Below are 21,109 nucleotides of genomic sequence, written 5' to 3' on the forward strand. Positions count from 1 at the left end.
CACGAATACTAAAAAGTTACTTAGTATAATTAAATAATAGGTTAACCTTTTCAAAAACAAACAAAACAAAATGTTAAAAAGACAGTTTAAGCCATTTCGAACTACAAATGTCTCTAAAAGACAAATAAAGAAGGGTCACTTTTATTTGAATAGGCTTTTATTGGATCGATGTGTTTAGTAAAATATATTAATTACTTTTAAAGTACAGAATTCGAAAACATACTGCAATTCATTTATATAATACTCGTATTATTTAATGATGGAGGATATTTTTTTTTGAAATTGGAAAAATTAAGTTAAAAACAAGTAAGAAAACTACAGTCGGGTGTGCGCGACTTTAAAATACTCGCTACACATTTTGAATAAAAGCAAAATATTGCGGTATTATTTTTCCATAAAAAGGTAATTCTTTAATAACTTCGACAGTTTTTATCTGATGGCAAAAAAAATTTAAGGAATCAAAATATTATTATTGTACATATATAGCAAAATTCGCGACTCACTTTGTTATTCAGGTTTTCTCAATTTGTGATGTCGAAAAAAATGTAGAGCTCTATCTCCTATAATTTCCGAGATCTAAGTGTTTATACGGACAGACGGACATGGCTAGATCGTCTCGGCTGTTGACGCTGATCAATAATATATATACTTTATAGAGTCGGAGATGCCTCCTTCTACCTGTTACATACATTTCCTGCCGGCACAAAGTTATAATACCCTTCTACCCTATGGGTAGAGGGTATAAAAAGCTAACCACCATCTTGTTTATTTCGTCCTTTTACAATAATGACATGCGTCATCACACTATATTATTAGCTTTATAATTTACAGCGTCAGCTCTGTGAAGTTCTCGTCCTCAGTTAGATCCTTCGATATTGCGTGGGAAGCTCTTCGCCTTTTCGTCTATCCCTTCATTGCTCAGTCTCGATGTTTTTCGGATTCCTTAATAAACTAAAAATTACATAAACAGCTCTTGGGCAGAAGATTGTCGTTGTGTATGTTGTCTCACATGCTCGTATCCAGGGGTAATCCCTTCCAAAACATTAGCTTGAGCACTGCTGCAACCAGTCTTAAGATTTTTCATTAAGTTTCATCGACTTAAATGCTATGTTCAGAGCCTGCTCTAGACATAGACCCTGCTAAGAAGATAAAAAGTCTCGGGCTACATCCTGATAATGACAGTGAACAGGTTAGACCAATTCCAATTTTATTAATCCTTTATTTCTCATATTAAAAAAAAATATAATTTATTTATTAAATTAAAATAAATCACTGAACTGATACTCGAAAACCACTCAAGCAAATTACTCTATATCTACCGATAAGAATTAATTTTGAATTATATTCCTGAACGGGTTCTAAAGTATCTGCATTGCATAATACTAGCAATAGAGAATGCTTGTTGAATCGAGACAGAAAATGATTTTGCACTATTTTTGGTGAAAATCATATACATTGTAGTTTATTATTAGCTTGTGAATTTGACGATTTGTGTTTCCGAAAACTGTAAACTCATATCGCAAAAAGAACAGATTCCATTGATCGGAATAGCATTTCTGAAGTGGCAAGTAGTAAATACAGTCTAACCAGTCTACTTGTTGCTATAATATAGAACACTTGTTCAATTCGTACAAGTACGTACACTCATATCTAAGTATAGTAAAGCATTCTCATGCTTGTCTTTGCGTAGGCGAGTCTATAAATTATCATAGTACGTGCGATTTTGCAATGTGATAAGGCTTAATTCAAACAAATAAGTGCTACACGTATAAGTGGCTAATTAATGTCGATGACATGGCTAATTTGCAAAAATATTTACTCACATAAATACATTTAAATATTGTATGGACATACTTCAAAATATGCATATGATCCACAATGGCTAACGTGCGCCTGAGCACACACTCCATACCCGATCTATATGTATGAATGGAGGTACGGATGAATACTACGAGTATATTCGAATTTCGAATGTACATTAACATTATCTTAAGTGTTGCAACCCAAGTTGTGATGCAGTCGCAGTCGTTAGTGACTGTGATGCTTGATTACTTCAAATCGAATTGGTAAACGTTGCCAAACGTTTGCGATAACTGATTGGACAGTATCGAATGTGAACGTGCCAGTACTCAATTATACATATTAATCCTTTAGGTTGTATGCATTATAATGGTAAGTAGTGCGACTGATACTGATAGCAGAACCCTACACTTACTACACATGCAACCTTGTATGTGTGCGCATATATAATATGTACATTGTACATTGTTAATTACGGTCAATAGAAAAGGTTTCTTCAAATTAGTTGTCTGTCCCTCATGCGTGGGAGAAGTTGACATTCGGATAGTGAAAGTTTAGTGCCTGAAAAGGATTTTTATTTTTGATTTAAAACTTATTAAGACAGTACAGTGAAGAGTCCAACAGCCATACACTATGGTAACAGAAAAATCCAACTCAACCAGTATCCTGCAACACATCGAGGCAGGTCTAAATGTCCTCAATCAACTGTGCATCGGCTTTATTACATTTTGGATATCATGGAACTGTCTACGTGTTGGCTTGACGGGCATTCGCCTTCACGTCTGGCTGGTAACCTTCGGATTTGTGTTTCTGATGGCCGAGGCCATGATGTGCTTCTACAATGGCAACTGGCTGACACTACGATACACTCGCAAGCGCAAAACCGCCATTCATGTAGTGCTCCAGATTCTTGGTGGCGGCATGGGCGTAGCTGGTTGCCTCGTCCAGCTGATACGTGATGACTGGTCCATTTCAGTGACCATCCATGCGAGATTGGGGTTCGCAGCGTTTATTCTGTGTCTAATCGCCCTCTTAAGTGGAATAACCGCTGTTCTGGCGCGCAGCATGTCCAAGCTTGTGTCGCCGTTGGCCAACAAAACGTTTCATGTAGTTCTGAGCCTGGGCACATTTGTGACTGCAATGCTTGCCCAGTTCTACGGTTACACACAGACAGGTATATTTAAGGGACAAGGACAAGACTTTGTTATTCTTATGCAAGTTGTGACGATGATCGCTATGGTCCTAACTTGTATTGCAGCGTTCAAGTCGCTGTATCACAAATATGTTAGCTTCACAAGCTAAGCACATTGCATAGAAGCCTGAGATTTTAGTTCCTATTAGTAACTTAACAATTTATGTTTAGAACTCACTTATTATTATAAGCTAAGTTAATAAAATGCGAAGAATTTAATTCAAATACCTCTTTAAATTTACGTTCGTTATTCAGTGTTGGTTAACTTAAGCTGCTCATCGATTAAGAATGCGTAAATCGATGTTATTAATCGATTTTTTTAATACTAGGCGCCAAATTTGCAGAATTTATGTTTCATTAGCAAATTTAAAAAAAAAACAGATTTTTTTTATATTTGAAGACATATCCTTTTTTGTTTCTACAGTAAAGTAATTTATTTAAGAAGAGGAAGCTAGCTGGTTGAAAAGTTTTCCCATCCTAAATCAATACACTAAAGATTTGCCTTACTATATGTATGTTTTTAAACAATATAATTAAATTAAAAAATAATTCAAAATTTTAAACAAATAGTATATTTTTTTAAAGAAAAAACTTTTATAAAAATTCGACTTGGTCACGCTGCTGAGAGTCAACAAATAGCTTGCGGTTTTCTAATCAAATGTTAGTATGTCTCTGCACTTATAGATCCTCATATTTGCATGCGCATTCGCATATGTATATTTGTATGTATGTATGTAGTTTAATCGCGGTTGGTGCGAATTTGAACAGCTTCCCCAGAGGAAATTGATATGGAATGCCATAAAAACAAAAGCTGAACTAATGTTCTTATTTGTGGTTTGTGGACGAACACTTACACACCTAAATAAATATACAGAAATACATATGTATGTATATTGCCCTTATAACTGGCAAAAGTACTTGATTAGTTGAATAATTTACGGCAGTCAAGCTAGTCAATGGGAATTTTCGGTCGCGCTTAAACAATAAAAATATAAACAGAACTCGTGTCGTTCGGCATTGACTTTTAAGATATGCCTGCAATATAAACGAAAAAAGCTAGCGCCAATTTGTATTTCATATTGATAGCTAATAGTCGCAATTATCAGTCGCCAGAATTCATAGAAGGTGTTTGTTGTACATAATACATTTAACACAGAAATAACATTATTGCTTCACATTGAGATAAGAGCTCTGCTCAAATTAAAAATACTGAGCTGGTAAATTGTAGCGTTGCTACAATGACTGAGCATCACCTGCCGGTCACTAACAATCAGACTGTCGTCGATTACGGAAGCACGACGACCACGCCGATATTGAGTCCAACTCAGAGATCCGCACGCACACAACGATTGCCATCCTTTGTCCTTATCAACGAATCTCCAACTCCCCAACGATACACAAGAATGTCACACAATACGTTACACGGTGAGACCCAAAGGACTGGGGAACGTTTGGAATACTTCCTAAATGTTCTCAATCAGATGTGCATTGGATTTATAACCATTTACATCTCGTACATTACGCTGCGGACCGGTCTGGCCGGCACTTCGCTCCATGCCTGGCTGGTCACCATTGGGGTGAGTACTGTAGTTTTGTCCTGAATATGGAATATGCTAAGATCACTTCTCTCTTTGTTGCAGTTCTCCTTCCTAATGGCGGAAGGCGTAATGGTCCACTATGGCAACAATGTGTTAACCAATAGTTACAAGCGCAACACCAAGACCACCATTCACTGGATAGTTCTAACACTGGGTGGAACCTGCGGTGCTGCTGGAGCGCTCATTAAAATGATACAGAAGGGATTTTTGCTGCAGTCTACTCATGGCAGACTGGGTGAGTAATCAGAATTCACTCTGGCAAGCGCACCTGGCAATAATCCGGTTTTACCCTGTAGGTATCACTGCGTTTATACTCTGTTTGTTGTCAATGAGCTCGGGATTGGCAGCTCTTTGCTCGCAACGTGTTAAGAGAGTGCTTACGCCTCTCTTGAACAAAGCATTACACAATTTCTTGGGATTCGCGTGCTTTGTGATTGCCCTGGTTACACAGTACTATGGATATGAGACCGGCTACTTTAAGAGTCGCTCTGAGTGGGATCTACGGATATTGATGAAAGTTGTAACACTCTTATCACTAGTCCTGTCCAGCATTGGTCCTCTCAAGGCATTCTTTCATAAAGTAAAAGCTCTTTCGAGATAGTGCCAAAATCTCGCAAAATTTATAAATATGAATACCGGTCGCTGTGCAATGAGATTCTCTCAACGCTCCCTCACATTTCCGTTAAGCTTTGTTTACATAACAACAAAAGCGATCATACAATGGAAAAATCCCCAGTGCGGCCCACTAATTAGTCAAGCATCTGGAATTCCCCGCTCTAAAAATGCATTTTACAGTCAACTAAAACTTTTTACATACACAATTATTTTGTATATTGACAACTGAGCTATAGATAAGAATCGCCGGAACATTGTCTGAAACACGTACTCCTCATATGTGAATCCAATTTGACAACAAACTTTCATGTCAAAGATTAAAGTGTCACTGTCACACACAATGTTCCACAATCACACATTTCAAAACCCAGAGGAGCGGCTATCTCTATGAGTATAATGTTTTAGGCTTCGAATTGTATTTTGTACTTAATAAAGAGACCTAATTTTAAATATGATTATTCAAAATCCGTTTTATTTTTTTGTTGTGTCCAATTGATGATTGTTATTCACCTCTATAACCACATATTTATTATGTGATGACTAACTACTTTTAATTGATAGGCATGTGATAAAAAGTTCCAGTAAATTTCTTTTTCCCAATTTTTCGATTGAATTATCAACATGGGCTAAAAAAAAGTATAGTTACGTCGTGCATGATTTTCACAAAATATGGTTATCTGGAGACTATTAATACAATCCCAATCAAGTCTAATGATTTATACTAGGCGCACGCAAGCTACTTCTAAATAATAACAGTTAAAACCGAATTGGTAAGACAAGAATCGGACAGTAGTATCAGATGGGTCAGTGTAGCAAAGTGTATTCCATTTGTTCTTATATCGAACCTTTCGCTTGGAAAAAACGTAAGCAATTTACTTATTTACACAATATCTTTTGACAATTTCCAAACAATTCTACAAAAAAAAATCATTAACTAATTTAGTGTAATAATAACATTGCTAATTCCCAACAACATTGCTGTAATTTTTATAAAAACGTTCTTCTTTAGTTCAAGTGAATTAATCGCAAGGGAAATATATTTTCTATTTTTCGTTTTCGCTTTTTGCAAGACTTTTAATTGCAGCCTAAAAGTATACTTCACATTTGGTCAATTTTCAAACACGTCGCGTACAAGAAAACGTCGGCCAAATGGATTCCGGTTGTTATGTCGTATGCCTATGCTGACGAATAAAAGCTAATGGAACGATTTTCACGACGCAGATGAGTCAAATTAATGCTTTGTGCAAGAGGGTTTTGAGAGAGTAGTATATCGCCTCAAAAGATTTTTATCTTAAGCACTTCCGATGTTAGTAGCCCAAAAGAAATATTTTTAGCCATATCTACCATATTTCCTAAATGATTGGTCGATATGAGTTTCAAATGACACGGAATGTAAGTTTTCAAATTAAATTGATTTTGATCAGCTCATTGTAGGCAAAAATAATTTTTTTGGTAAATCACAGATTGTTTGTGATGGGATTAACCCAGCCTCTGTAACAGGACAAAACGGGTAGGCAGGATTTGAACATGTGCGTCGATTATAAATCTTTTTACGGCTACTAAAAGGCTGTGACTTCAGGAAAATTAAAAAAGAAATATTAAATTGGTTAATAAAGATAGTTAAATTCGTTTATAAGATAGTTCATACAGTTATACTAAAAATAAAACGTTTTAATCATTGTACGATTTAATTCTAATAAATTCCACGCTCAAGGGCGTTCCCACCAAAAGTACTAGTTTTGCCAATACTATAAATCATTTGCAAAAATTAAAATAATTCAAATAAATTTTGGTCCTACAAAAATGAGTGATTTTTCGAAAACGTGCCTATATTTATAGAGGTAGGAGAAATTTGTAAACTCTTTGACGCTGCCCATAAGGCAAATATGCTTTTCCATATAAACACCTAAATTTATTATTGATAAATCTTCATAAAAAAAGGATGTTACTTAGGAAGTTATTAAAAATATAATTTTTTGTGGCAACACCTTCTGCTGTTTAGTTAGATGACTATCTGGTATATTTCGTGTTTAGTGGTTTATAGTTATACCAAATAGACCTTCTGGCAGTTTTCTTTAAAACCGATGTATTGTTTTAGTATATAACAAAACGATTCTGTATTCTTCTGCTTTTGTAAGATCAATCAATTGTATCAATAAAGCACTTGCACTCCACTTCATAATTTAGGAAGTTCCATGCCATGCCATTAATATTAACGTAAATACTAGTTGAGCACAAGGTTATTATTTCTGATCAGTTTAATTTCCTTGGTAAACAAGTACATATTTAAAAAAAATTTATTTTTCCAAATTTTTTGAGGTTTTGATACTAATATCATTTCTACGAGGCAATCTTACCCTGCTTCTAATCGTTAACGTGCCTATCAAATTCTGCAGCACTTTGAAGCTTCCCCATTTCCCAACGGTTTCCATTTTATTTACCAAATAAAAGATTTAAATATAAGATATGCTTTCTTTTACATAAATAGTTTGCAAGTGCAGTATATTTAAAAAAATTCAATACATTTCGTACATATCTAGTGCGATAAATAATACTTGGCGTGTTTTTTTATGTTTGTTCGTTGTGGATGTGTTTCGATTTGGGTACGTATATCAGTTAAGAGTAAAATAAATATAGCTATAGCATAAGGTAAACAATACGTATTCGATCCATAACAGAGAGCACTCAATCATTTTAGATATTTGAGTTTGGAGTTAAATATGTATCGAGCTTATATGGGTTCAGGCTGCGAACAAGGCAATAATACCGGATGCATTGGAATCCGAGAAGATTAAACTTATGAGACGTAAGAGTTAAATGGTGTAGTACTATTAACCTACGACTAAAGCACATAGAAATTCGTAAAACGCTTTTTAGACTTTCACACATAATAGGCAAGGTGAATCATTCAATTCTATACAAATTGCATTCGTCGATCTCGAAGTCTATACAAACACATATTGGAATTTAAAGCTTCTGGCTACGCCTAATGGCAAAAGACATCAGGGCATGCTCCAGCCGCAAGTGATAAGGGAGCTGGCGCTTGGTAACAAGAGGCTCATCACCTTCACCACAGCAGTGATCACGGCAGCAAGCACACATTTCGTGATCACTGCTTCCATCATCGTCCTGCTGAAGCTCGCGCTCCAATTCATATGCCTTCTTCGCAGCACGTTGCTCGAAGCGCAAATAGAAAGCAAGGCACACGAAGAGCATAAAAACGAGTGCGCACATTGCACCACTGGCAATGCTGGCCTTTTCGAGCATAGGACGCGGCCGCTCCGGCAAATAGGATCCATCAATTTCCTTGTATTCGCATCGTTGACCCATGAAACCAATGGCGCACTCACAGCTGTAGACGGGTTGCTCGGCAATCTTGACAGCAAAGCAGTGAGCATCGTTCAGACAGTACCAGGCATCAAAGTTATCTGGGCACTTGTATGTAGAGAATGTGATGTTTGGTCTGGGAGTTGTTGTTGTTGTCGTTGTGGTTGTTCTAGGTGTGGAGACCATTGTGGGCGAAGCCTGTGTGGGTGGCAACGCCGTGCCAGACATGGATGATGAGATCGATGGACGCGGCTTGGGCACCGTGCGACTGGAGCAGGCCTCAATAATTGCTGGACAGCCCAGAAAGCTTATCAGCAATAATAGCAGCATAACTCCCATTCTGTACTTATCAAACATTCTTGGTGTCATCACCGTAGAAGCTGTCGTTGATGTAGAAGTAGCTGCTGTTGTTGTCGATGTTCTTGTGGAATGCATTTGCAGTTTGTATAGCTTCACTTTCTATTTGGTTTACAAGTTGGTTTGGTTTCTCTTAAAATACTATTAATATATTGTACATAAACAAATAAAATAAAACTATCACAAAGCTTAATCGAAATCGTTCAGCACAATAAGCGAGGCGTCGTCAAGGATCTTTGGAATTGTGTCAATTGATAATATAACAACTTGTATTTCGGAATTTCTATCAGTGTATTTGTATTTTTATCTGTGTGAGTGTCTGGAACGTAAAGTTGATTTGATTCACGGCGTATCTGTGAAAAAGACATCAGCGCATTAGAAATATTTAAATATAAAAATATTTTGAAAATAAGATTTTTACTCAAAAACCAAATTGTTAATAAGACATAATCAATAATAACTAATGGTATTCGCGATGCTAAAGATAGCGGTTTTTAAATGATATGAAATAATTTCGAATTTCAGCTTAAATGATTTTCATTATTCATGGTACAATTCAATTCACATTTTTTGGCACCAATTCACAGCAGTATTGTTTTTTTTTTATGTTGTTTTCCGTTGATTATCCTAGCTCATCAAAGCTGGCTGTGATATGCGTCGGGTATCCATATCACAACCACTTGATGAGGCTTAGATAAGCAACATCAAATTATATTTGATGGCAATTATGTTATTCGTGTTGTATAACTTATATGCTAAATAGAGAATATCTCTACCTCAAATAGTCCTCCTGAATAATAAAATTGATTCTTTCTATTAAAAACCGAAAGAGGGGGAGAGAGGTACAGAGAAAGAAGTGATATTCTTGATAGAGTGTAGAATGCAGAACATGTTTGTTTGATTCGATAGCTGATTAATTGATTAACGGATTTGATTGATGTACGTTACATTACGCTAAGCTCATCAAAGCTGGCTGTGATATGCGTGCAAAGTTTTTGAAATTCATTTCACAACCACTTTGTGAGCGCAGCATGAATGTGCCAATAATCTTATGCAGGAGGAGAGTGATAGATACAAGTGGCGCGTGTGTGTGTGTGTATTTGTCTGTGTGTGTGGCAGAAGATTGCAGGTTGCACATTGACAGGGGATCTTCAGTCGGAACCGGAGTTGGCGGGGCGTGACACACATGAATTAATTTTCCTGAATGATAAATGGAATGAAACATTTTGATTACAACAATAACACATGCATCTAGTTTAAGTTACATTTGGATGTACAGCAATTTTTTTCATTGGGAGCTTTTCATTGTTGTGAGCTTCGTGTCGCTCCTCAAAGCTGGCTGTGATATGAATAGGCATAAAAAGGCAAACATTTCACAACCACTTTGAAGAATGACACAATTCTCTCTCTCTCTCTCATCCGTTATTGCCCTACCTATTGTTGTTCGTTCAATGCACACGAGGCGAATTCTCTTTCTCCTCTCTCCCTTGATGAGATGCTTCTCTTACTTCTTGTTGTTATATTTTAATTCTCACGATCAGTGAACGTGTCACGCCGGTTCTTGTTCTTGTCTTTCCCTCTTGTCGGCGTATAACAAATAAATAATAAAAAAAAAAATAAAGAAAACAAAAACAGCAAGAGCGACGACATGTTGATGTTAATTATGCTAATGGCGTTAGCAATGGCGAAGATGATGGTGGCGATGATAATGACAACTGTTTCTGCTGATAACACACAAATCTGAATGGATGAAAGCCTTCAAATTCGTGCAAAATGCAAAATGAATAAAAAGCAATTTTGGCGTACGCTATATGATGATGATAATACAATTGACCACAATAACATCAACAACATTAAGAGGAAATAATAAATATGATAATAGTGATCACAGTACACTGACACCGACATCAACATACACATAAAAACAACAATAAACAATCAATACACAAACAACGTTACTCTTGGCGCGCTCATTGCACTCATGATCATGAGAAGTATAAAAACGACGCTGACACCAAAGCGCCGTCAATTTGTCGCCAATTTTGTGATAACGATGAAATAGAAGTAATACGTGTGTCCCATAAACAACCGCAGTAGAGGCAACAAAATGTAATAAAAAAAAAAAGAAAACAACCAATTGTCATTGCATTTGATTTCATTGACAATCCCTCTGGTCTTCTTGTACGTACTTTGATCCGCGCATCATCAGAAATTAAATCCCTATATTGGCAGAAGGCAGGAAGCCGCATAAAGTAAAAGTTGAATAACCATATGAATTGAGATTGAACTTGCAAAGACGCGTAGGTCAAGATCAGCAGCACCACTTTATTGCGTTTGCGCTTCTTCGGCTGGCCACCATTAATGCGAAATGCCGACAAATAGGAACCCAGTAAGCAAAAACAACGTCGATGATCGCCGTTGTAGTTTTCCGTCAGGTGGCAACGCTTGCGAAAGCTAATAATTCTTGGTCAAATGAAAGAAATAGCAAATACAAGAAATACGCTGCTGCTACGTTCAAATGGAAAACAAAAACGAAAATGCGGCATAGCAAACAACAACAAATATGTTTATACATACATACATACATGGCACCGCACAACAAGCAACAGCAACAACACGCGCTAATAATACTGTGCTTCAGCAGACTTCTACTCGGGTCGTTGCCGTTTAACAGCTACTGCACCGCTTACTCTCACGCTCTCGCTCTTTTTCGCTTTCTCTTTCGCTCTCTCTGTTTTTATGTTGTTGTAATTTTCATGTTGCCTTGTGCTCTTTCTTTCTTGGGCGTCGCTGTACGAGTTCGTTGCTCGTTGTATGCTAGTCTATATATACATATACATATGTGTGTGTGCGAGTGCATGGGATTGTGTGTGTGTTTAGAAAACTGTAAGAAAAGCACAGTTTGTGAAAACCGTGGTTGAAGCTGAACTCTACCACATAACGTAGCATCACCAGACAGACAACACACAGACATATCCAAGCACACATGCACACAATCACAATCGGCATTTGTTGTTGCCGTTTCAAAAAATTTTACCGGTTTTTTTGCGTAAAAACAAAGCGCAAAAAACAAGTCCTACTAGTTTCTGTTGTCGGGTCTACAGAGCAAAAGAGACAGCAAGCGTAGACACTTAGTGGCGACAACAACCAATTTTCGAGGTGTGTTGGATAGTGTGCATAAATGTGTGTGAGCATCGGTGTGCGTGCGTGAGAGTTCAAGTGCATGCGCTTGTATGTGTTTATATCTACACTCCGACGTCGCCGCGCAGGGAGAGTACATAATTTTTTTCTTCTCATTTTAGCTGCTCGTTATGGCTGTGTGTGTGCTCCGTGCGTGTGTGCGCGCGGGAATGTTGTCAAGAATTCTAAGAATTTTGCCAAAGCGAATAATGGGGCGCGGGCAAAAAGCAAAAAGAATATAAAGATTATGACGAATAAATATGGTCACACTTTTTTATAATGTTTTTTTTTTAAATTCGTAGTGTTATCCAATTGTGATGGGTACTGCTGCTGTCCCAAAAATTACAATTTCTCAACTTTTGCGTATGTATGCGTTGTATGAGAGACACGCCTGCAGGCATCTTTTTCTTTCTTTTTTATAAACCCACATCAAATAATATAATTTTATCACACTATTTTACACTATTTTGCAAGAGTACTTTTTTTTTTTTTTTTTACAAATATTTAAACTGTCATTGATTACCAACAAATTATGATACTATTAGAAATAACAAAATCACTAGCATGACGCCGACACTGCGCAACCATAAATTAGAGTGCAAGCAGAGAAGCAGCAGCTCTGAAAACACGACCGCATCGCAAACACTGTAAAAGACAACTGAGGACGGCACGAAACCGTACCAAACCGCACGAAAGCAAAGAGCATGAGAGCAGAGCGTGGCCAGACTGCTTAAATAAGAGACCAACGAAATCAGACGCCAACGCCGCTGTTTACTGCTGCTTGCTGCTCTTAGCATCTATCTATGTGTTGTATGTTTGTGTATTCGTGTTGGCAGCGCACATCTACGCAAAAAGGCTGCAAAATAACATAAATAACAACAACACTCGCGCACGGCTTGGGGTATGTTGTTGTTGTGTATTTCAGTGTTGCCAGAAGGTTTCGCACGCTATACATAGTAGGATCAACATGTTGACACCGCCACCGCCATCGTGGACGACCAGTTTAGTTTGGAGGAGCAAAAAGCACACAAACAAGAAGCGACGCAGAGCAGCGGCAGTTTGACATTAAATTGAAGCAGGTAGGCAAAACGGGACGAACAGGATGAGACCCAGACTTGGACAACGACAACTTCTACCGTCGCCGTTGTTGTTATTGCTGATGCTGAGCTGAAGCTTTTTGTTTTTGGTGAATTCGTGGAAATCTGTTCGATGCGCAGGCGCGCACGTAAACAACATTCCTCGGGGCATTGCAATGGGTAGTCGGTTCCTCAGTCACAGTCTCTTTTATCTCCTTCACATTACTTTATGTTGTGTGCGCGCCAAAAATAAATCGCGCGCCGAGCAATTTTGCAAAATACGTTAACATTTTGGTAATCAACAATTTCATTAAACATATATTCATTTGTATATTTAAAATTACGCTACTTAAAGTTTCCGGTAACACAGAAAACGTTTTCCTAAAACAAGTTAGGAATGCGGCTTCAAGTGGGCCGACGACAACATTCCAAAAAAGCAACAAATATAACCTAACGTCACGAGACAATTCAGATGTACTCTAATCTAGGTTATCTACGAATCTAAACTAAAAAAAAAAAACACTTAAGGCATGGAGCAAGGATTTGACATTTAATTATATGCATACGTACATATGTATATATATACTTAACTGCATTCCACTCTTTTTATTTCTTTTTATTAGTTTCAATTGTCGTTGTTGCACTTGTTGTGTGCATAGGACATTGAACCACTGAAGAGAGACAAGAGAATGCACGCAACATTAACTCGAACTCAATGACAGCAATTTACACCAACTACAAAAAATCAATAAATAATGCTCTGAGCTTGCAAAGCGCCTCAAACACTCACACAATTGCCCGTTTGCCGACGTCGATGACGATAAAAGGTCATGCGAAAGAAAAAAGAAATGTTGCCAATTTGAGATTGGGGCTGGGTCGTCTAGTCTGGGTCGCGAGACGATGACGACGACGACGGCGTTGTCCGCCGACTAGACAACACATCCCATGCAAATTGTAGACACTAAACTCACATTTACGTCTTGCTCTCTCTCTCTCTCTCTTGCAGTATTTGCATGCCGCTCTCTCTCTCGCGGTGTAGAGTTCGACGGCCTTCTTACGTAAAGACAGCAACAACAACATGACGCGCAGCGGCATTTTTCTTCTTTCTAATAAGCCATAGCAAGGGGAGCCCCAGAGAGGATAGTAGCGTTGCCACATCGGTCGAAGCAGAAAACTCGTTTTTGTCTGCTCGTCGCTTCTACACACACACACACATGACGTGCACACATGCATAAGTGTGTGCGTTTGTATCTTGCAACTGTACAAGAACACGAAAAACTACAGCGGAATACAAAAAAAAAAACCAACACGGCGCAGACGCCAAATGAACGCTCCCCGCTTGTTGTCTGTCAAAGTGTCCGTGTCTGTTTGTCGTTGTTTTGGACCAACCGCCTCTCTCTACATATATCTTGCTCTCTTTACGCGCGCGTGTAGTGTGTGTGTGTGTAAACGATTTTATTTTTCTGAATGTAAAGGAAGTGGCACGTACTGTACACAGCACACCGCCGCTGCTTGCTGCTGCTCCGGTCGCTACTGCTACCGATGAGGGATCAAAGTTAGGGAGTGAGAAAAAAACGACGCTGCGGTGGTGGCAAGCCAAGAAAAAGACCTGAGGCAGCGCATGGGGCTAAAGCTGAATTAGCAGTGGGGAAAGAGAACGGGTGTGTGCAGCATACCTACTATAAACAGGAAATTGAATTTACAAACACATATACGGTCATACATACACACATTTTTTACTTATGTATGTATAGTATATACACTACAGCAAATTGTTGATGAAACGGCAAGCGGACGTGCTGCTTAATTGACTAATGGGCACACGAGAGAGAGAGAGAGAGTGGCTTAGCCGTGGAGAGAGATCAGACAAAGTTGATTGAAATCAATAGTCGCCAGTCGCCGTACAAGTGTTTTTACATGTATGTGTGTATGTTTTTATGTGTGTGTGCCAGCGAATGGAATGTGTAAAAAACGCGGCCAATGACGGCAACGGCAATCAAACAAAGCTCGCTATGTGGAATTCTGGAATGTCCAAGTATCTTCTCGTCGCGTGGAGACTTTTACGTTTCGTTTGCCGTCTCGCATTGTCGTCGTCTTTGCACCTGACACGCGCAGGCGGTAGACGCACGCAGAGACAGAGGCACACCCTGCAGCCAAACTACGATGACAGTGGTGTCTTGATACTGAGTCGACTATTTCCGCTGTCGTTTGACCCCAACTACATCCATACATAAATGTACTCGTATACATATATGTATGCATACATACAAACACATATTTGGTATGAATATGCACACATACAATCTATGAAATTAAAAAATGTTGCTCAATTAGATCACGCGTCTGTTTACTCAAATGCATACAAAATACATACATCCGTATACATGCATACAAGTAGTCTTCATTGTGTATGTGCAACTTGCATCGTAATTGCAGATGGCGACAGTGTAGTGTGTAGTTTTTACTCGCAAATGCGCAATGAATGAAATTTCGTTGTTTTCAGCTAATACAGTCTCACACACATGCATTCTCACTCACGCACACATTTATTTATACAGTTCGTATACATACAAAGGTATATATTTGGAGCAAGAGAGAAAGTCTACAATTTGTCGCGGGACGACACGCGTTGCCAACTGCATGAACAAATTGTTTACTTTTTTCGCTTGCCGGCTTAAACACATAATATGCTAAAATAATAAATACAAAAATGAACATACAAAAAATAAAATTTGTACAATAAAAATATCACTCGATGGCTGAGCACTAACCTACATTAATGTTAAACAAAATGTTTCTGTATATCCAAAGTAGTTGGCAACACTGGAAACTAGTTTATTTTACACGCAGCCTCAAACTCTCCGCATTGAGCGACACATGGTAAATAGAGGGGTGTGTGTGTAAAGGAGATGGCAATTGAGAAAAAAAAAACCGACAAATACATACGAACACAAATTTACTGCCGTTTGCGGTGCGCCTTTTGCAGGGGCCACACACAAATGCACACACACATACACAAATGATACACAAGCGTTGTTTGCCTACTGCGCAAAAATGGCCGAAATAATTTTCCTTGACGGTTTATTGACGAATACTAGGCATTCCCATTTATTTTTATATTTTTGTTGATTTAGCGGAGGTAACAATTCCAATAAACTTACATTCGGTTTTTGCCAGCAACCTTCCGCCGCTTTAATATTACGTTTTTACATACTTTAGACACACGCGCACATTTCTTTTCATTAATACTGTTCAGTATTCTAACTTTTCGTTGATTTAAGAAACAATTGAAAGGCACACTATTTCGCTATTTGTAATATTTTATCCATCGGTCAGACTTTTTTTTTCTTAAAAACAAGAGGAGCTTTCTTAAAGCTGTTCTATTAAACAACTACTGTGTCGGAGTGTGACCATAAACGAAATATCAAAAATACACATATAAACACCGATGATATATTAGGAAAAGTCTAAAAACCATTTATTGTAAGTCGTATTGCAAGTGCTACTACTTTTCGGTCTAAGGTCGCACTGCATTTTGTAGTATTTTTAAATTGTGATTTTTTTTTAAATTTGAGAACCTAAAAACCTACTAAAAGAGTTTGCATTTGGAAATTAAATAAACTCGCAAGTTTTGTTGTTGTTCGCGTATCAAAAATTAATATATCGATCTTTTTTAAATATTGTAAAAACAGAGTTGCCTGCAGCAAATAAAAATTTTATTTTTGAAATCGATAAATATATCGACGCTAGAAACGACTCCCGCATTTTTCATTTCAAACTAGCGCATTTATTGTAAATTTTTCCAAGTGTTGTGTCGAAATAGGAGCGTTAAAATGGGCACTAAAGTTACAAAAATGGATGGCAGCTACTTACCAGATACACCAACTTTAAACAAATTGCGCATTGCAAATACTTCTGCCCCAAATCAAGAGATTGAGATGTTAAACACAACCCCTGGCCGGGGAGAAAATAAAGAGTTGCTTGATCCACGCTCTCCCAATGGCTGTCGCACCCCCTTGAATGTAAGTATGCTAAAGAAATACTCAGATTGGGACTTATATGTATATACCTGCTTTACTTCATAGTTTTTGCAGACTGAACCCCAGATAAAACACGTAGAGAATTTACCAGTTGTAAATGAAAATGCTTTTGCGCAGCTACGCAAGCGTTTGCTTAAAGGCTTTGCCCTCAACGATCCACGTTCGCCGCAGCTGAATCGCACCCCTCTGATCCTCGATGAGGCTATTGATCGCACACTGAACATGGATGATACATTTTCTGATCTGTTTGTAGAGACGCGTGTGCCAACAACGACAATTGAAGTGGAAACAGTTGAGCAGCAACATGCTAAGGTTAGTGAGGGACCTTCTGTGCATAACAACAGCTCGCTGGAGATTGTGTCACTGCCCTATGATGAGGAGGACACCATGCCTTGTGACATTGTGTTGCAACACACGCCACCACAACTGGGCTTTGATCCTCGCTCGCCTAGCGTCGGCGTGGAGCGTACTCCCATCATATTTTGCGATGATGAGGAATCCGAGGAACGCGAAACACAGATGTTGGAGGAAATTCTCGAAACGCTGACTCTCAATCTTAGCAACGAGAGCAGCATGGCTTCGTTTGTGAGTGCGGCTGAAATAGCTCTAGATGAACCACAACAACAAACAGAAAAGCCAGCAAATAAACACTTGGAGCGTGTGCGTCTAGGTAACAAACGTCGTGTGGCACCACGCAAACCGGCACGTGCCAGTAAATCGCAGATCTATGTCGATTCCAGCAGCAGCACTCCAAAGAGCACCCCGAAAAGCACTTCGAAGGGCACTCCGAATGGGACACAACGTACACCACTATGCTGCATCAACAAAAATCGAGTCCACTTGCGCTCCCGCTCTGTGGATAAGGATACGCGCATCAAGACGCAACTGCCATTGCAGTGCTACGACGATCAGCTCAATCCCAGCGAGCGTGTCTTGCGCATACTCAACATGGAGGGCTAGACTGGAAATATAGAAGATTGTATACTAAAAGCGTTTAGTAGGATTTTTTGCCTTAACTTTTAAGCACAGCCACCACCAACCATTTTTATATTTTATTTTAATTAAGTACATTTTACATAAATTTATTGCTCCAAAAATATATTTGCTAATTGGTTCAAGATTCTAGTAGTTTCAGTTAAGCTTCAAGCTTGTCAGCAGTCGCTCAATAAGTTTCTCTCCGCTTTTGTCCTCCGAATCGTTCTCCAGTTCCAGATCGAAGCTGCTGTCGTCTAAATCACACTCGGAAGGCACATCGTCGACACCAGCTGTAAATTGCCAGCCCCGTGCTTCGCGTGTGGCCACCTGTGAGGTTAATCGGATTGTGTGAATCATTTGATGGCCGTAGGTCTCGTAAAACCAGCGAATGTCATTTTTACGCCGTATATCGCTGACAATCACATAGTCAATCGACTCCAGTGGTGCTTTCTTCATTGCTGCGCGGCAAAAGAAGCCGTAATCCTTGCTTCGGACCTCATCGCTCCATAGAATCATATCTCTTCTATACTGTTCCTTATATGGTCCATCGCTGAGCATAGCATCGATATCCAGTTCTAGTTTTTCTGCCCATTCCCTTTTAATGGGTTCTGAAATGCGCACAATTATCGCCCGATTCGCCAACCTGTTGACAACGTATATAAAGAGTTTACACTATGGAGTCAAGATCTATCAATCCACATAGCTTGCCTATTAAGTAGTCTTTCGGATATGAAATCTTTGCCACATTTTCGTTTGCCACTTATTAACAAAATCTTGCGCATATTTTCAAAACTTTCACTTTTGTCTTTGAAAGTTCACAACTTGAGAACGTCCGGCTCAATGATGTTTGCTGCTTATATTCACAGTTCAGTCTGGGTTAAAGTCATTAGCTCATTGTAGTTATGTTAATTTAGCAGACAATTGTTGATTGTTTCTTAGAATAATTGTTTACAAATTGCTGTTGGTTGGTCACTGCATGAATTATCGTTTCGACATCAGTTATCGATAACGGCTAGTTTGAATGCACTTATCACTTTCATCCTGACACTCAATAAAATTGAAGAAAATTATATTATATAACAAAGTTATTATTTAAATTTACTTTATTGGACTCCATAATATTTATTGAAAATGTGTATATCTAGGGTTACCATGATTACTGAATGTTATCGATATCATCGATAACGACAGTACCGCGGGCATTTGAATGATCCATTTTATATACACAAAAATTACTTTTTCTATACAACTTTTTATTTGTACAAAAGTCATTAGTGTAGACGTTGACCATTATGTGTATCTGTATTTTTATCTATAATATTGCGATTGCTGCCAGTTACTGCTTGCCGAACTGCCTGGCTCATAGCCGCCAGGCATCTGTGAAGGATTTCCCATATTCGCGGAATTGCTACCTGCGGCTCCAGATCCGACTACGTTAACACCACCGCCAACTGTACCACTTGATCCTGTCGTTGGTCCTGCTGTACCTGCAGTACCTGTTGAATTACCACCAAACGAAGCCAGAACACTGCTGTAATAAGAAGCATCTGCCACAGACTCCGATTTATGGTTTGCCTTCTTCAGGCTCTGATGCAGAGAAGCCTTGCCTTGATGACAGTCCTGGGCATTGGCATTATTGATGCGTGCTAGATTCGCCTGGGTCAGAGACGAGTGCGTGTGAGAGGTGCTGCGATCTGAAGAACCTGGAGGTGGTATAGAGCCAATACTATTAGCTAACGATCCGCGAGCCGTTGAGCGTTGCTGCTGCATGAGTACGGCAGCGACGGACGAGGCGGCGGCTGAGGACTCAGAGAGCTGCAAGGGCAAGGCAAGCATTAAACAGGAGGGTGCTTGTGTTATGTGCCATAGCAATTACTCGCCTTGCGTTGCTTTAGCAACTCCAGGCCGCTCATTTCCGTTAGCTTAGACTCAACGCCCGAGATAGCGCCCCCAGCAGGTGTTAATGGCGGCTGTGCCACATGCCTGTGATTAATGTGCGCCTGCAAATCTCGCTGTGATAAATAGGTGCGACGACACCCAGTGCTGCCATAACGACTGCCTCCATGTGTGCACATGAACACTGTGCCCAGACCTGACTGTTCCACGCGCAAAACCTTGTCGTTACATCGCGGGCAGCTCTTGATGGGCTCAACGCGAGCGCATTTGAGGCAGAAGACATGCTTGCAGGGTATCATGCGACCATAGACAAGTATGGGTTTATCACACTGATCGCAGCAGTGAATCATCGGATTGAGCACCTTTTCACCGATCAGGCTGACTTTGTGGTTCCACTTAAGACGCAGCATTGGTTCGGGCGGCCCGCGCGACAATGTGGTGAAGGTTGGAGCTTCCAGTTGCGAAATGTCTGCTTCCATATCAACTGCAACCAAACATAGTTAGCATTTTCCGCAGTAACATCACCATCATAATGTCTACTTACTTGTTTGGGTCAAAACAGGCGGCGGCGGAAGTGGTGCTACCTGCTGTGGCGGTGGCAGCGTCAGTGGTGGCGTCATATTGTCAATGGGCGTCGCTTGCTCTTGCTCAACTGCTGGCATCTCCACTTCGTTCTCCTTGTCAATATCTTGCATCACCACATCATCAACACGCTCCAAGCTGCTAGGACTGTCCTCCATGGCTGCTCCATTGCTGTTTGCCACGGCGAGAGCGACATTAACACCGCCAACGCCACCGCTTTCGTATGTTTCAATTGTATTGCTGGTGTCATCACTTTTTTTTCCGCGTCCACGACCACGACCGCGACCTCGTCCGCGTGCCCTTGAGCCACGACCACGTCCACGACCGCGTTTTACTTCGTCGGTGTCCATTTAACGATTGTAAATTCAATTTCCTGCACCTTTGTTATTTTTTCTGCGTCCGCTGTTGATCTCAGCGTGACTGCAGGTTGATTTTCAAAATGTACTATTTTAAGTCGGGAAATATACCGAA

The 21,109-nt window shown here is 39.3% G+C and overlaps 6 protein-coding genes across 7 annotated transcripts; 3 read left to right on the top strand and 3 right to left on the bottom strand.

The window, feature by feature from the left end:
• Nucleotides 1-2,035: 2,035 nt before the first annotated feature.
• Nucleotides 2,036-3,219, top strand: LOC133850794 (uncharacterized). The gene has a single exon (XM_062286990.1). The coding sequence runs from the start codon at nucleotides 2,434-2,436 to the stop codon at nucleotides 3,100-3,102; it is 669 nt and encodes a 222-aa protein (XP_062142974.1). The 5' UTR covers nucleotides 2,036-2,433; the 3' UTR covers nucleotides 3,103-3,219.
• A 711-nt stretch (nucleotides 3,220-3,930) lies between these two features.
• LOC133835030 (transmembrane reductase CYB561D2) lies at nucleotides 3,931-5,663 on the top strand. Its single transcript, XM_062264886.1, has 3 exons — nucleotides 3,931-4,569; nucleotides 4,633-4,825; nucleotides 4,887-5,663. The coding sequence occupies exons 1-3, from the start codon at nucleotides 4,231-4,233 to the stop codon at nucleotides 5,189-5,191; spliced, it is 837 nt and encodes a 278-aa protein (XP_062120870.1). The 5' UTR covers nucleotides 3,931-4,230; the 3' UTR covers nucleotides 5,192-5,663.
• Nucleotides 5,664-7,665: 2,002 nt separating this feature from the next.
• Nucleotides 7,666-16,549, bottom strand: LOC133847005 (protein spitz). Its single transcript, XM_062281752.1, has 2 exons — nucleotides 16,307-16,549; nucleotides 7,666-9,242 (listed from the first exon to the last, which is right to left on the bottom strand). The coding sequence occupies exon 2, from the start codon at nucleotides 8,965-8,967 to the stop codon at nucleotides 8,173-8,175; it is 795 nt and encodes a 264-aa protein (XP_062137736.1). The 5' UTR covers nucleotides 8,968-9,242; nucleotides 16,307-16,549; the 3' UTR covers nucleotides 7,666-8,172.
• A 329-nt stretch (nucleotides 16,550-16,878) lies between these two features.
• Nucleotides 16,879-18,305, top strand: LOC133846851 (uncharacterized). Of its 2 annotated transcripts, none has more exons than XM_062281655.1 (2): nucleotides 16,879-17,167; nucleotides 17,240-18,305. In XM_062281655.1, exons 1-2 carry the CDS (start codon nucleotides 16,979-16,981, stop codon nucleotides 18,143-18,145), a joined length of 1,095 nt encoding a protein of 364 aa, XP_062137639.1. In that variant the 5' UTR covers nucleotides 16,879-16,978; the 3' UTR covers nucleotides 18,146-18,305. The 2 variants fall into 2 exon arrangements, with proteins under 2 accessions (XP_062137639.1, XP_062137588.1); XM_062281604.1 differs by having other exon boundaries at nucleotides 16,882-17,167; nucleotides 17,231-18,305.
• Nucleotides 18,179-19,152, bottom strand: LOC133847072 (phosphomevalonate kinase). Its single transcript, XM_062281878.1, has 2 exons — nucleotides 18,869-19,152; nucleotides 18,179-18,803 (listed from the first exon to the last, which is right to left on the bottom strand). Exons 1-2 carry the CDS (start codon nucleotides 18,940-18,942, stop codon nucleotides 18,317-18,319), a joined length of 561 nt encoding a protein of 186 aa, XP_062137862.1. The 5' UTR covers nucleotides 18,943-19,152; the 3' UTR covers nucleotides 18,179-18,316.
• Nucleotides 19,153-19,307: 155 nt separating this feature from the next.
• On the bottom strand, nucleotides 19,308-21,101 carry LOC133846698 (E3 ubiquitin-protein ligase Hakai). The gene is made up of 3 exons (XM_062281575.1): nucleotides 20,601-21,101; nucleotides 20,041-20,540; nucleotides 19,308-19,975 (listed from the first exon to the last, which is right to left on the bottom strand). Exons 1-3 carry the CDS (start codon nucleotides 20,986-20,988, stop codon nucleotides 19,469-19,471), a joined length of 1,395 nt encoding a protein of 464 aa, XP_062137559.1. The 5' UTR covers nucleotides 20,989-21,101; the 3' UTR covers nucleotides 19,308-19,468.
• Nucleotides 21,102-21,109: the final 8 nt, after the last annotated feature.

This window comes from Drosophila sulfurigaster, chromosome 2L, assembly GCF_023558435.1.
Source record: "Drosophila sulfurigaster albostrigata strain 15112-1811.04 chromosome 2L, ASM2355843v2, whole genome shotgun sequence".
Taxonomy (NCBI): Eukaryota; Metazoa; Arthropoda; class Insecta; order Diptera; family Drosophilidae; genus Drosophila; species Drosophila sulfurigaster.